Raw genomic sequence first — 14584 nt, forward strand, 5'->3', positions numbered from 1 at the left:
ACAAGCCCGTAAGCGTCGGATAGAAATGGACAGATGAATTGTCTTGCTAGAGAGCAGTAGTATCTGTGTATCTTTTTGTATGTTGACCGTGCGAATTGCATACTAATTACAGTTTGCCGTCCATTTGCAACCTCCAGTACGTACTCCGGCTTTGATGCCGAGAGTCCGTTCGTCTAGCATTTTCCTCTGTCTAAACCCTATTGCGACAGAATTTTATTTCTTTCGTAAAGGATGGTGTTTGTAAAGCTGTTCTTGTGTTGGACACATACCCGGTTAGAGTTTAAATGGAATGTTAAGAGATAGGGCAGACAAAAGAAATGGTAGAAAAATATATTCAAATTCCAGTGCATTCCGAAAAAAAACAACTAATCCCCGACAAAAGATGTCTGGTGTTAAAACCTCTTTTATTACGTTAATTTCAAGTAATAATCATAGTTGTGTTGTAGTCTACATTATTTTAAAATAGTTGTAACTATCTCCAAAACATCCAAAGTGTAAGCTTGGCACTCATTATATCATCTCACACGCGGGGGAAAACTTCAATCCTCCCTTCACCAAATGATGGATAATAACGAAGCTTGTTTGGATGTTGTAAAATTATTCAAAATTTCTCATTAAAATTCGCTCCCCGGATTGGGTGAATAAATATTGGAAAATTAAAATTCATCCAAAACTTATCCAATGACTTCCTCAGGACCGTTTCCTGAGCTTCCTGAGCAAAGCAAGTTTCCCGGTTTGTGGTACCTAATCCGGAATGGGACAAGCAAGGGAATGGGAGCAGAAAGAAGGAGTGCAACACAGGATGCTAATGCTAAGAATTTTCATCCCAAAAATGCGTCACCTCTCAAAGCGTAGAATGAGGAAGAACCGACAAGAAATGCAAGAAACCCTCGGAATACCCAACGGTAGCAAGAACTAGGATTCTTGTGCCGAGGTGTGCCAAGCAGGAATGCAAATTTACGTTCAATACATATCAGTAGGATAATTTATTTATTTCAATCTCCCTGCCTGCCCCTTCGGGTTGTGCAAAAAAAGCACATTCCCGAGAGTTGTCTTGTTTTTTTTTCTTTCTTTGCTCTTGCACACCATTTTTCTCCTGCTTTAAAACTCCGGATAACACAACTTTGTGTCCGAGGTGGCGATAATTCCATTCCAACGATTGGCGAACACTTGGTCAGTGCTGGTGGTACACTTTAACTTCCTTCATATCTCAAACTGCAACTGAAGACATTCCAGCAGTTCGCCCAAAAGTTTGCCCCTAACGGCAACGGAAAGAAAGAAGCAGAAGCCGGCAGAAGGCATTTTCGCATTATTTATCGTCAATTAGAATGCAGCTGAGCAGCGCACACGGTACAAAATTACTCATTAGGCATTTTTCAGTCCCCCATTCCCCCCATTGGTAGAACTTCACTGGCTGGCCGGCATGCAAGAAGCTGCCTGAAGACTGAAAAAATGCAAAATATCCCAAACCGATGGCGCGTTCCACTGGCTATTCCATTTTTGCCCTTTGCCCCTCTCGCTTCACTCTTCTCATAATCATTCATTTGTCTCCGTGGGCGTAAAATCGGTGGCTGGAATTGATAATTTCGCCACGCACGCACTACATTGATTAATGTATTATTTATTCGCGAACGATCCTTTTGTGAAACGAGCCGCAGGGTGGGTGTTAGGGAAAAGCGGAAAGGAAAGTTGGAAAGCAACGAATCAATGAAGCTGTTTCGAGACGGAGAAAAACAGAACGGAAAGCGCCCGTTGATTCTTGTGTGCCGCAACAACAACAAATAAAACTCGGTTTATAGAGTTTTAAAGACTTAATTAATGCGCCTTGGCTAGAAAGGCGCTTTACTGCCGTACGGTCCAATTTGTTTGCAGCCGGCTTTATAAATTACACCCAAACTAAAAACGTGTACTTTTTAATGAAATTATTTTTATTGTACCGCTACCAAGTTTCTTAGTAACAAAAAAACTGAACTAAATGTGAATGTTTTTTATGCTCCTCGTTTTTTTTTGTAGGCGGGCTGTGATACAGGACGCATCATTTACGTGTCCGATTCGGTAACGCCGGTGTTGAACTACTCCCAGAACGAATGGTACAGCGGGAGCCTTTTCGACCATATCCATCCGGACGATATTGAGAAGGTGCGTGAACAGCTCTCGACACAGGAACCGGTCAACAGTGGACGGATATTGGACCTCAAAACCGGCACAGTCAAAAAGGAAGGCCATCAATGTATGTAAACCTCAACAAATAGCTCCACAAACTTCAGAACTGTAGCAATATCTAATCGCGCTTGCATCTCTCTCTCTCTCTTTTTCTTTCTCTCTCCATCAACAGCATCGATGAGATTATGTATGGGTTCGAGACGGGGGTTTATCTGTCGGATGCGAATCGGACCACTAACGCCGGAATCGATGGCACTCGGGCATCTGAACCGGCTACGAAGGAAAAACTCACTCGGTCCGTCCGTTGACGGTCACAACTACGCGGTAATGCACTGCACAGGGTATATAAAGAACTGGCCACCGACGGGTAAGTAGAAAACGGCAAACGTTTAATGCGGGGAGCTGGGGAGAGCCAATTCAAATGTTTCTCAGTTTTGCTAACGAGCTTGTGGACAAACAAGGGGGATGTCTTTCTGTCCCCTCCATCCAACAACACTTGGTTGTCAAAACATTTCGATTCACACACACCAAATCACAAAAAAAGAAGGACACACTTAAAATTGGAACGCTCCCGGAGACTGTTAATTATGATCCGCCGCAATTCAGATATGTTTCCAGGTGTAACGATCGATCGGGGGCAGGACGATGAGCTGCACAACACGCACTGCTGTCTGGTGGCGATCGCACGGCTACAGATCACCTCCTCCACCACGGCGAACGATCTGAACTCGAACAATCCGAACGAGTTTATCTCGCGCCACGCCATGTGCGGCAAGTTCACGTTCGTTGACCAGCGAGTGATCGGTGTGCTTGGGTATCAGCCGGTCGATCTGCTCAACAAAAGTTGCTACGATTTCTTCCACCCGGATGATATTGCTCATATGAAGGAAAACTTTGATCAAGGTAAGTTTGTCTTTCGTCTTCTATTTTGCTGATTTGCCGTTTGTTTTACTAATGTAACTGTTATTTGTTTTATTATTGTAGTGCTAAAGCAAAAGGGCCAAATGTTCTCCGTCATGTACCGGTTCCGGGCGAAGAACAAGGAGTGGGTTTGGATGAGAACGCAGGCGTACGCCTTCCTCAATCCGTACACGGACGATATCGAGTATGTGGTGTGTACGAACAGCTCTGCAAAGTAAGTGTATTCCCAATCATACGATAGGAATCCATCTTTGAATGTCCTCAAAGCATAAAATAATGATTTTTTTCTTATTCCTCAAAGGGCGCTCCATTCGTCCCACGATACGGTAACGGCACCGGAGCAAACAGAAACACCGGTCGCATCCTATCCGGCACCCGGCTTAGATTATACACTTCCCGGCCGAAGGGACACGACACCGTCGAGCAATATCTACAATCCTCACAATCTGATTTCACACTTGCCATCGCAGCCGCAGACAGCAGCGCAGGCGGCCGCCGCTAGCAGTATTCAACGACCGGAAAGCGCACACAATGCGGTGCAGTACAGCTACAATCCGACCCCATCGCCAATACAGTGAGTAAAAGCGTTAAAGCAAGCAAACGTTGTAAAGAAGCGCCCTAATTTTTGTTCTGCTTCTTCTTCCAGGTACGGTTCACCGGGAACGCCTAGTGGTGGTGCGACGGGTACGTTGGGGCATATTCCCAAAACTAACAATACCTCGCCAACGCCGGCAGCCACTGCGTGGACGCTGCGACAGGTAAGCATCGGGGACTTACTCCATCTCAATTTGGATCGATCAAGCCTTCCCTATCCACGTTCACAAGACTTTACGATTTGGATCGTCTGGTATCATTTTGATGACATGCAGATCCAGGTGAATGTAATTCCTTGGACGATAGTGAGCACAACTCATAAAGCTTGTTATTGTAGCAGTTTCTTCAATGGCCTTTCTGACATATGAAGCCAAAAATCTTTCTGAGTATTTTCCTCTCAAATGCTGAAAATTTAATAGAGTCCATTTCTCATTGGCATATGCGATTACTACGAGGAAGACATATAGGGTTTTCAAGTTCATGTGTTAAAGTTGTACCCAATTTTTGGATTCTTTTCCATTTGAAGTGGAATGTGTTGTATTAGATCTATGTCAACGTAAAAAGCATCCAGCAATGCTTCAAACTTTATCATTTAATCTCAAAATGCCTTAAAAAATATATAGTCTAGCCTTCGAGCTTTTGAGCCTTTAATCGTCAGAGGTTTAAAGTAGAGAAGCGCCCTCAAGCTGAAGAATGATCGTTTAGCAATCAGGATCCTAGCAAGAACCTTCAAACGAATGTAGTTGTTGGTGATGACTGTTGATCCAAGGAAGGCGATATTTAGGACGGGGTCAGATAGGTGTCCAGATTTACTTAGCTGGACATCACCCCAAATAAGTTCGGCAATTGTTAGCGTGCGGGATCGTTGATGATGGAGCCATCATTTTAATTCTTATCTTCAATCTAAGGTTTCAAGTCTACTACTCAGTCCTAGGTCGATGATAAAGTCTTTGGACATAGTTTATTTTTTAATCCTTGCTCCACTTCCAAACATTTTTTAACAATATAACATCGTGTATCCGTTCGTCTTTATACAGCCACAACCCGTCACCGAAGGTTACCAGTACAGTGAACTAAGTCCGAACCGGTCACCGACCGGACCAACCTACACCCAGCTTAACGCATCTCGTCAAACGTCCACCTTCACACCGTCGTCGCAAGCCGGACCGGGTAGGTTTTAAACTTGCATAAGCCTTTCCCAACAACTCCCCAACTAAACCGTTCTTGTCCTTCCCGCCCCATGCTCGCGTTGCAGGTATCTGGAGCGGATGGCAATCGCACCACCACGGAACCGGACCGGAACCGATGCAAACGGGTGGATCCGGTGGTACGACAAATGGTCCCGGTTCATCGCACACCTCCGTTGGGCTTGCGCAAGAAATGGCCACTGATAACGCCCAGCAGCACATGCAACAGCAGCAACAACATCCAGCCCTCCACGGTACCGGGGGTGGTGGCGGAGGTGGAGGCGCTGGAACCGGTGGCGGTGGTGGTGGCGCACCACATCATGTGCCACCCCATCCACAACATCCGCACGCCCATCATCCGGTGCAGCATCCGCACCATCCGCACCATCATCATCATCACCATCCAGGGCAGATCCATCCCGGCCATCATCCGGTCGTGGGGCAACATCCCGGCCAGGGCCACGAACTAACCGATATGCTACAGATGCTCGATCAGAGCGGGACCACCTCGTTCGAGGACCTTAACATCCACATGTTCAACACACCGTTCGAATGAAACCTGCTCTACTACGGTGGCTACAACAGCTACAACAACAGCAACAACAACAACAATAACAACTCCACTCCCGGAGTTGAGTCCGCTACACACGGCAACTACTCCATCGGTACGTCCGCTTCCGCCTATTCGTCCACCATCTGCGCTTCCACCGCTTCCAACAACAGCAGCAACTCCGCCACAACAACCGCCTCCGTAATGGCGGTGGCTGCAGCAGCTGCCGCAGCCGCAGCGGCCATATCATCAACCGCACCTTCCTCCTTCCCGATGCTGCCGACAGCGGCAGTGGTCGGTGCCGGACGTGGCGAACCGATGGCACTAGGTGAACCGGTCGGTAGCTTCAATGCGCTCGGGTACGGCATGATGGTCCATGAACATATGTAAATAGGGAGAAAAACCGCTAGCGAAGGGTCGTGAGACAGAGAGAGAGAGAGAGAGAGAGAGAGAGAGAAAGAGAAGCTAACCAACCACACCACCAAAAAAAACAAAAATAGCCAGAAAAGAATGTTAGAAAAATCGTATGAAGCGATGGTGTAACAACACCCCTCGAGTGAACGAGATCGTTTTGTAACGTGTCTTCTTAGTTCTCTGCCTTTTTTATAGAACAATTGTGACCAACAATTTGAGTTGGTGCTTGCGGCGTTTGTATTAGGCAGATTTTAGTTGTTTTTTTTTTATTTGTTTAGAAATAATTTTGTCTCAGCTTAAATTAAAACAAATTTAAAAGCTTTGTTTGTGGTTCGTTTTAAAACAAAGCGATTATTTGCTCTGTAGTACGCAGTTTTGTGGCACTGTACTTTAGTTCCAAGCAATCTTAACTTATTTACCAACCGCGATCGCATATCAATGCGTGACCTAGCAGTGGAATTTGAGCTGCAACAGAAAGGTGTTAAAATGTATCTTTTAATTTTCCACACACCACCCCCAAAAACCATCCCTTATAGGTTAGTGAGATTTTTTTACCACGACACACAAACCACTCGCTGGATGGAAATGATGGTGCAATTGGCTTATTGGTTGGTTCGCGGAATGTACCCTAACCACTTCCGTTCCGCTGGTGGGTTGCTTTGTAAGTAACAAAATCATCAAACCACGTCAAAAGAACCTAGGAAAAATCGTCCGAAATATGCAGCGTGTACAGTGTAGTTTGTTTTCCTTTTAACGTCTTAACAGTAATGGATATAGATATAGATATATATATGTATAAATTGCACACTAGAGCAAAACAAGAACGAATAAGAAAGTAGTAAAAAGGATAATGCAAAGTGTGAAACGAACGAAAAATCAGCTTGTTTCATCTACATCCTGCTGCATTAATTAAAGCTTACACAGGATAAACTTTCTTTATTCACCACATAAACAAAAGCGTGCGCACGAAAAGAAAAGAAAGGTTTAAAACAAAATTTGCAGCACGTTGCGGCGTAAGCATTTGTGTATACACAGCCAATTGTAGCAACAACAAAAAAAGGCAGAACCGCAACCGATATAAGTGTGATGCGATTATACGCATCAGCATGAGAATAACATGCATGTGTTACGTATGCAAGCTAGGAGGGGCGAAAAAAAAACTGCTCTAAAAATAATTTAAATAACCTTTTTGAACGCTAATTTAAAGTAGATAAGTAAGTAAATCTCTATATGGTGCGAACGAAATGGATTTTGAAAAAAAACAGAAGAAGTGAAAAGCGTGCAAAAGAAAACCCGACGGATGCTTCATTGCCAAATGAACAGAAATGCGCACCCATGCGGATGGTTGTATGCAATAATAATGTACATGTTTTAATTTAATTTTCCTCGTTAATGCAACCGTTAGCGGGTGGCATCAAATTGTATAAGTTAGTTAATTTGTTTACCCACCATTTGCCAACCAGGGTGGCAAAACCGAGTGGTGGGGTTTAGGTGGTTAGGGGGTGCGATTTCTTCCGTATGAACTTTCTTCGGTTCATTTGTGCATGTCCCACACTACGTGAGAGACAAGCGTGTGAGCGGAAGTGTGCAACAAAGAAAAGAAAAAAAAACAATCGGATACAGAGACAGCACACATATTCATAGTAGCAAAAGCTCTTCATTGTATTATAGTAAGCATCACAAGGAAGCTTTTCTTTAACTACGCGCGAGGGCAGAGGAAACTTGACCCCAAACCGGTTTATTTAACTATCCTTCCCTGCACCGCAAAAGATATGTGAAAACTTGTCTTCGTGTCGGACTAAGTTCGCATTTTTGTTTTTAGATTCCTCACGTGTATAGATCGTTTGTTTTCCGTGTACCGTACACTGAAACTTCCAACATCATAAGGATTCCATTTTTTATTTCACCCTTTTTGGCCTTCCGCACGAAGAAAAGCGATTGCAACAAAAAAAACACCCGAGAGTGTGCTAAAAAAAACCGGTTACGTCCAGCTTAAAAAATATCATTTTATTGGAACACGATTGGCACCACCACGTGCGCGAAGACAAAAGTGAAAGAGGCAAAGAAAAACATGTTAAAATATAATGAGAAAAGTTATTAGCTTGTTTCGTTTTCTTTCTGTATAAAGCTGGAATTATTTAGCGATAGGATTTACCACACAAAAAAAACAGTTGCAAGAAAGGGAAAAAAAGAAAACTCAAAGAAAAACAGCACACAAACAAAAATCTTCGTACACTAAAAGAAAATCTGGAAAAATGGAAACATGAAAGTGTAAGTGTGTACGCGGAAAGTATAGAGGGAAATACACACAAGAAAGGAAAACAGCATTACTAATTAGAGGAAGAAAAACTGTAAAACAAAAAAGGAATGCATAGGTTAATACAAAAGTAAATAGGCAAAAGGAAGCCAAGAGAATATCGTTTGTGTACGGGACGAATGAATGAATGAATATGCACATATTATGGCAGATGCTAAAGCGTGAATATATATATATATAAATATATAAATGCATATAAATATAGTTATAACGAGAAGAACGGAGCAAGAAAAACCAAGAGCGAATGTGTACTCCTTTTTTAAGTAAAACAATGTGAATGATATGAGGATGAAGAGCAATTTGCAAATAAGAGAAGTAAAAAATCCCCCCCATACACACATAAATACATGGCCGGGGGGGTTGGAGAACGAGAGAAATGGAAGGATAGAAGAGAAAATTTTCATTCAAAAACACACAAGCAAATGGAAATCATTTGAATACAAAACAACAAAAAAAACGACAAAAAAGCATGCAGGATGGGTAAAATGCTGTGGGTGAAATAGGCGATATAAATTACTAATTCAAGGAAGAAAATCAAGTTTAATATAATAAAAGAAAATATAAAAAATAATTTATGTTGTGTTTCTGTTTTTGTTGTTAAACCGCCCAGGATAAAAAAGGACTCTTAACACGTTTGGATAATATCACAATGATTTGTTGAAAATTACTCACATATTTTGCTTTATTTTGATGTGTCTATAATAGTTTGAAAATAAAAATTTAAAAAAAGTTTGGTACATTTCCTAAATATAGAAATAATGCCCTTTCCGTGGTCAGTTCTGCTAGAAACATACTTTGCTTTGACGCAACCAGTTTCATCATTCTTATCAACAAGAGAGCATCCCATAGAAGAGGTAACATTCAACTCCTTCCGTCATTTTTACGCGGTCGTGATCGTTCGGTCCAAAATCAAAAACGATTTTTCAACACGAAGAGAGCATCCAACGTAGGAGGTAACATCATTGCTCTCCTCTAGCCGTCATTCTAGCATATCGTATAGTTGTTCTTTTCCCGCATGTTATCATCGATCATGACTCGAGATAATCTAGTATTGGCTATTCGATAGTGTGAGTATATCGGATGAAGGGGAACAATCCTTCAGCTGTTTCTATCCATTTGTCCATTTCATTCCACATGCAGAAAAGTGACCAATATATGAAGCGCTACTCTGACGAACGGCAGATGATGCTACCTCTTTTGTTGGATGCTCTCTTCTTAGTTCAAATACTAAAACCGGTCGTTTTCTGCGACAAAAATCCTCAGAAAGTGACCAATTTTTGGATTCGAAACAACAAGAGAGCATCCTTTACAGGAGTTAACACTCACCGGCCGATTTCGGAGCGAGCGACCGATGAGCAAGCGAAATACAAACAAGCAAAAACCAAAACGATTTTATATGTAACAACAAGAGAGCATCCAACGGAGGAGGTTACACTCTCTTCTATTCATCCGTCATGCTAGTGTATCGTATGGCTGCAGTATTTTCACTGGGGCGCAACATTTCAAACGAGCAAACAGTGAAAATGACAGCACACGAAAATTGCCGAAGCATGATGATTTTTCCGGATTTTGACAATTCCATCTTCCTACAAATCGGGAATTGTGATAAGAAAAAATAAAAAATTACAGAAAAAAACGCATTTTCACTTCGCGCTATACACGATAAAAACCATTTGCATATATAGTTTGTGCAGCTGTTTCGTCCGATTTACTGTTTTACGTTTATTCTTATTGTCGCACAAAGAGGACACGGAGGAAAGGAAATAACATTTTGCTCAACCGCTTCGACGCTTTGATAGTGTTGTTTACAACAACGTGTGATACAACTGCGAGTTTTGTTTTCTCTGTTGTTTGTTGTAATGTAACAGGCTATCCCGACCACACTGCCGTCTTGTAATCAGCGTCCCAATCGCGTCACAGTCCCATTTAATCGCTGAAGTACACTTTTATCAAACCACCTGCCCACACGACGCGTTAGTTTCGCCGGATATTGCGTGTGGGTTTTTTGTACACATCATCAATCTCCTCCTCCATCACTGTTGGACGCCATTAATCGATGATTGCCGATTGGTGCACATGAGGTAAAGCAGGTGACGGATGTAGATGTAGAAGAACCACGATTCTTCCACGTGCAAAGAATATTCTTCATATCAGGCAGAAGTGCCCCGAAAGTAAGTGTCCCTGTCCCGGCACCAGCTAACCATGTTCCAGAAGCGGCAGCTGCGCATCATCTACCTGGTGATTTTGATCATCATGATAGTGTTGATCTACAAAAGCTTCACCCAGCACAAGCCAACCGATGACGAAGTGGAACAAACGTCCGGTGGTGAAGCTATGCTAAAACCAAGCGCGCCAGTTTACGTGGTCGTGTACTACGAGGCATTATGTCCGGACTCGAAAAACTTTGTCCTCCATCAGCTAGTGCCGGCTTACGAGCGAGCACCGGAACTCGTCGATATAGAGTTCGTCCCATTCGGTAAAGCTTCGGTAAGGAAATGTTATGAAGCATCCATTTAAAATTGTGCCTAAACCAGGTTGTTAACCCTAACCTTATTCTCTTCAATCGGAACAGTGGACGACAAGGTCAGACGGATCGCTGGAGTTCGAATGCCAGCATGGACCGATAGAGTGTGAAGCCAACATGATCCATGCGTGCGTTGTTGAGGCCGTGCGGGAACCCCGAACGCGACTCGACATGGTGGCCTGCATGATCAAGAACAACATCATCCCCCGGGACGCATTTTTCCGCTGCGCCAAGGAGCACGGTGTGGAGATCGAATCGATCAAAAAGTGTTACGACAGCCCGCACGGTGCCGAACTGCTGAAGGTGCACGGTGAAGCAACGAATGCACTACGACCGGCCGTTACGTTCATCCCGACCGTAACGCTCGATGGTGCGCAGTACGTCCAGAAGTCGATCCTGAAGGATCTGTTCGGTAACGTGTGTCAGGTGGTGTCGGGCCGTGGACCGAAACCGGATGTGTGTAAATGATAGCAGCTAGTGTTGCACTTCCTTGCCCGCTACCTGCAATCGGAGGTACTGGACGAAGTCCGGCAGCTTCCCGGGCAGCTGCGGCGAGGATTGTTTTGGTTGCTTAACTAACTTCTACAACTGGAGAACGACGGAGATAGAGAGAGAGAGAGAGAGAATCCTTGTATCAAGTCCATCCAAAGTCATCGACAAAGATGCCGTTCTGTCGAACAGTCCTTAAAACCGGTGCACAACTCCAGTTAGATGAGTGTGCAATCTGCACAGTTGTACTACTGTGCTTTCGATCTTCTATTGTAATTTATTTCTTCCTTTCTTTTACGGGTGCTTCGGTCCAGATCGCAACCCACTCAACATACGCTCCTTCAGTTACTCAATTTAAGCCAAACCGGAAAAAAGGCGCGGCAACAACTAGATGGCTCATGGTAGATTAAAGGTAAAATAAAACTAGAACAAATATAATAGTGCAATGTAGTGTGTGAGGCTTCGAACGTTGGACACGTCGAGCGGACGACGTCCAGTGCCCCTTTAGTCGATATTCCAAGCGAAGTAGTCAAACAGCTGCAATGCGGGCTGAGATATTTAGTCATGTTCAATTCCCCTTATAGAAACATACGATACGGCTTCCGCCTATCGGAACCGGGACCGGGAAGGTCGGAATACACCGTAAAGAAGCAATGTGTGAAACAAACAAGAACACAGGGTTTTTTCCGTAAAGTGTAGAAAAGAAGGAGCGTATAGATGTTTAAGATGGTACTTCCATTTTCATTTGTTTAGTTTGCGTGCTTGGGACTGGAACAGAAACACAGCTCTAGGGGTGACTGTTTTCTACGAAAGAGACTGAGCATTTATACCACACACACACACGTACGTATCGAATTTATGTCCAGCGAACGCATTGCAATACAAAAGTAAGATAAGGATCGTATTAGTAGCGATCGGTACATTCTATGAGTTGTGTTCCGTTGAATGTAGGTTTCGTTTTTGGGTGATATTTACAAATAGTTTTTGGTGCAGATTGTTACGGTTAAGGCAGTATAGTGGGGATCAGTTAAATTATTAATAAAAATTGTTTACCGCTCCATCGAATTATTCGGCGCTTTTTTCCCGGTCAATCACAAAATGAATGAAGAGCTCCTGAATTCCTTGGTTTGTGGAAGCTGTGTAGAGCTAAAATTTATTCTTCAAGCACTGCAAACGTTTTGTGGAATATGTAAAGAGGGAAATTCAACCTCCCTTTCGCTTCATCTTCAACACACTTTGGACCATCCTTAGTTGCTCTCCACTTCCATCGCTTGTGACTGCCGCTGCTCATCGGACGCCGTTTTCGGCAGGCTGTCGTCGTAGAACAGATACTCATCTTGATATTCTTGCATTATTTTGCTCGACCGCTTCTCGTCCAAAAACAGCGAAAACACCTTCCGAACGTCTTCGATCGTAATTTCAGCCGCCTTACGACGTTTGCTCACCAGGCTTGCCGTCGTGATCGATTGAATCGCGTAACGCAAGCTCGTTTCTGTCGCAATACGTCCCAACACCAGCAATGCATCGTTGCTTATCTGACAATCTTCCTCTTCGCAGCGTATCTTCAGAATTTCCTTAATCTCCTTCTCCGTGTACGGAACTGTGCGAATGATAATCATACGATCGAGCAAATCGATCGGAATGCCATGCGGACTGCGGTATTGTGTGCCACGAATTTTTGTGATGCCTCGATTCGTGGCCATTACCACCACCGGTGCCATATCGCTTTCGAGCGCACGGTTCAGGAAGGAGAAACATTCAATGTCCAGCATGTGACACTCATCGATGAACAACACGCCGGGATTGATTTCCGCTTTGCCCTCTTCACGCCATTCGATCACCTTGCTGTTAATCTGATCACGTACCTCCTGCTTGATTTCGCCCGTGTCTCCGGAAAACAATGCCAAAAAGCCATGTGTCCGGCTGTTAATAACATCGATCTCGTGCAACGACACCGTGTGTACCACTTCCTTGCGCTTCTGCAGCTCCCCTTCCGGACACTGGACGAAACGAGTCTGCGTTCCGGTTGCGTCATAGTCACGGGCTCGCGTGAAACTTCGTCCCAGCTTCGATACCTTGCCGGACGCTTTGTCGATAGTGATAATATCGCCTGCTTGGATTTTCTCTTTTATGAAACATTCGATAATCTTGTTGCCAAGATCGTAATTTGTCTCCATGTCGGTCGTTTTCATCGTCACTTTGCCCACCTTTTGACCTGTGCCCGTTGCTGGCCGATCGATCTGAATCTCCACCACCTCACCTTCGATGATTTCCGTTTCCTCCTTAATCCGCAAACCGATACTTTTGCGCAACGCCTGTGACAGTGATTCGGTTTTGTTCATCTCCAGCGAATAGATCTCCGAACCGGACATACTGGTAAAGGGTGTCTCGTTACCGAGAGCCTGTGCCATGCCGACAGCAATCGCCGTCTTACCCGTGCTAGGTTCACCCGCCAGCAAAATACATCGGCCGGCGATTTTTCCTTCACGTACCATCTGCACCACAATACCAGCGGCCCGGCGAGCTTCCTTCTGCCCTACCATGCCCTGGGAAACGGTGCGTGCTTCAAGCACATCGTCAAGCCCAAGGCCACGGATGTGCGAATGTGCCCCTATACGTTCGATACGGGTAACGTCCCGGATTTCAATCTTCTCTAGATCCGCCATCGTTAGTTGTTACTTCGTGACTACGTTGATTAGCAAAGGGATTTTCGTTTCTGCAGCAACTACTCGCGTTTCGTAACCGTAGCAACAAAACAAGCGACGGTTCTAGAAGGAAAGAAAAACATTTACGTCCATAAATTGTTAATTAAACATGCATTTTCAGAAAATAATGCTGATGTTATATTTGTTTTCCTCTACAATATGCTATGAACACGAATTTATAAGTTTGTTTTGTTTTTGTAAACCGCGTGCTTGAAGAAACACACGCCGGGGGATGCTTTTGTTCGGCTAGCATTTTCACTTGTTTTTTGCACACTAATTGCATAACTAACAATTACTTTCAATAACGTACCACTTCAGAACACTAAACTATAGATTGAGGAAGGTCAAACGTAGATATTTATCTAAAATTTTCGCTTTTTCGAGATGAAATCCGTGCTGTTGAAGAAGACGCTTTTTCTATATTCGTTCACTGGGCGAAGAAATGAATCCGTTTGTAAACGCACACGAACGGCGCCGAAATGCTGAAAATGTACATTGCAGGGTTAGACCATTTTATCGATTGACAAAACGTGTAGTTTTGAAGTTTCAGTTCCGAAAGAAAATTACAAAAAAATTATTGGAATAATTGGTTAGTTTGATGGAAAGTTTTTTCTGTTTTATTAGCGCAATGCAAACCATACAGCGTCTTGAAAAAGATAGCTTAAGAAAAAGAATAGCTTCATTATGTAGACAGAGATAGGTATTAGTTTACATTTTATA

The 14584-nt window shown here is 43.7% G+C and overlaps 3 protein-coding genes across 21 annotated transcripts in view; 2 read left to right on the plus strand and 1 right to left on the minus strand.

Annotated features, from left to right (window-relative positions):
• Positions 1 to 8717, plus strand: part of LOC125762841 (aryl hydrocarbon receptor nuclear translocator homolog) — a 196042-nt gene extending 187325 nt beyond the window's left edge. For 18 of the 19 annotated variants that reach the window (XM_049425378.1, XM_049425379.1, XM_049425381.1 and 15 more), the window contains 8 exons: positions 2014 to 2230; positions 2336 to 2530; positions 2770 to 3066; positions 3148 to 3298; positions 3386 to 3658; positions 3731 to 3842; positions 4716 to 4848; positions 4934 to 8717. In XM_049425378.1, the coding sequence (XP_049281335.1) occupies positions 2014 to 2230; positions 2336 to 2530; positions 2770 to 3066; positions 3148 to 3298; positions 3386 to 3658; positions 3731 to 3842; positions 4716 to 4848; positions 4934 to 5421 (1866 nt within the window). In that variant the 3' untranslated portion in view covers positions 5422 to 8717. The remainder of the gene's footprint in view (positions 1 to 2013; positions 2231 to 2335; positions 2531 to 2769; positions 3067 to 3147; positions 3299 to 3385; positions 3659 to 3730; positions 3843 to 4715; positions 4849 to 4933) is intronic. The other variant, XM_049425375.1, reaches the window with a different exon arrangement.
• Positions 8718 to 9699: 982 nt separating this feature from the next.
• Positions 9700 to 12224, plus strand: LOC125762848 (GILT-like protein 1). The gene is made up of 2 exons (XM_049425400.1): positions 9700 to 10633; positions 10719 to 12224. Exons 1-2 carry the CDS (start codon positions 10349 to 10351, stop codon positions 11136 to 11138), a joined length of 705 nt encoding a protein of 234 aa, XP_049281357.1. The 5' UTR covers positions 9700 to 10348; the 3' UTR covers positions 11139 to 12224.
• A 53-nt stretch (positions 12225 to 12277) lies between these two features.
• LOC125762846 (ruvB-like helicase 2) lies at positions 12278 to 14320 on the minus strand. Its single transcript, XM_049425393.1, has 2 exons — positions 14175 to 14320; positions 12278 to 13927 (listed from the first exon to the last, which is right to left on the minus strand). The coding sequence occupies exon 2, from the start codon at positions 13823 to 13825 to the stop codon at positions 12407 to 12409; it is 1419 nt and encodes a 472-aa protein (XP_049281350.1). The 5' UTR covers positions 13826 to 13927; positions 14175 to 14320; the 3' UTR covers positions 12278 to 12406.
• Between the last annotated feature and the right edge of the window lie 264 nt (positions 14321 to 14584).

This window comes from Anopheles funestus, chromosome 2RL (assembly GCF_943734845.2).
Source record: "Anopheles funestus chromosome 2RL, idAnoFuneDA-416_04, whole genome shotgun sequence".
Taxonomy (NCBI): domain Eukaryota; kingdom Metazoa; phylum Arthropoda; class Insecta; order Diptera; family Culicidae; genus Anopheles; species Anopheles funestus.

What these genes read in the sequence shown, in the direction of transcription:
- LOC125762846 (XM_049425393.1), bottom strand. Translation starts at nt 13,825, where the DNA reads ATGGCGGATCTAGAGAAGATTGAAATCCGGGACGTTACCCGTATCGAA.
- LOC125762848 (XM_049425400.1), top strand. Translation starts at nt 10,349, where the DNA reads ATGTTCCAGAAGCGGCAGCTGCGCATCATCTACCTGGTGATTTTGATC. An exon ending in TCCCATTCGGTAAAGCTTCG is followed by an intron (nt 10,634 to 10,718) that starts GTAAGGAAATGT and finishes CAATCGGAACAG; the next exon opens with TGGACGACAAGGTCAGACGG.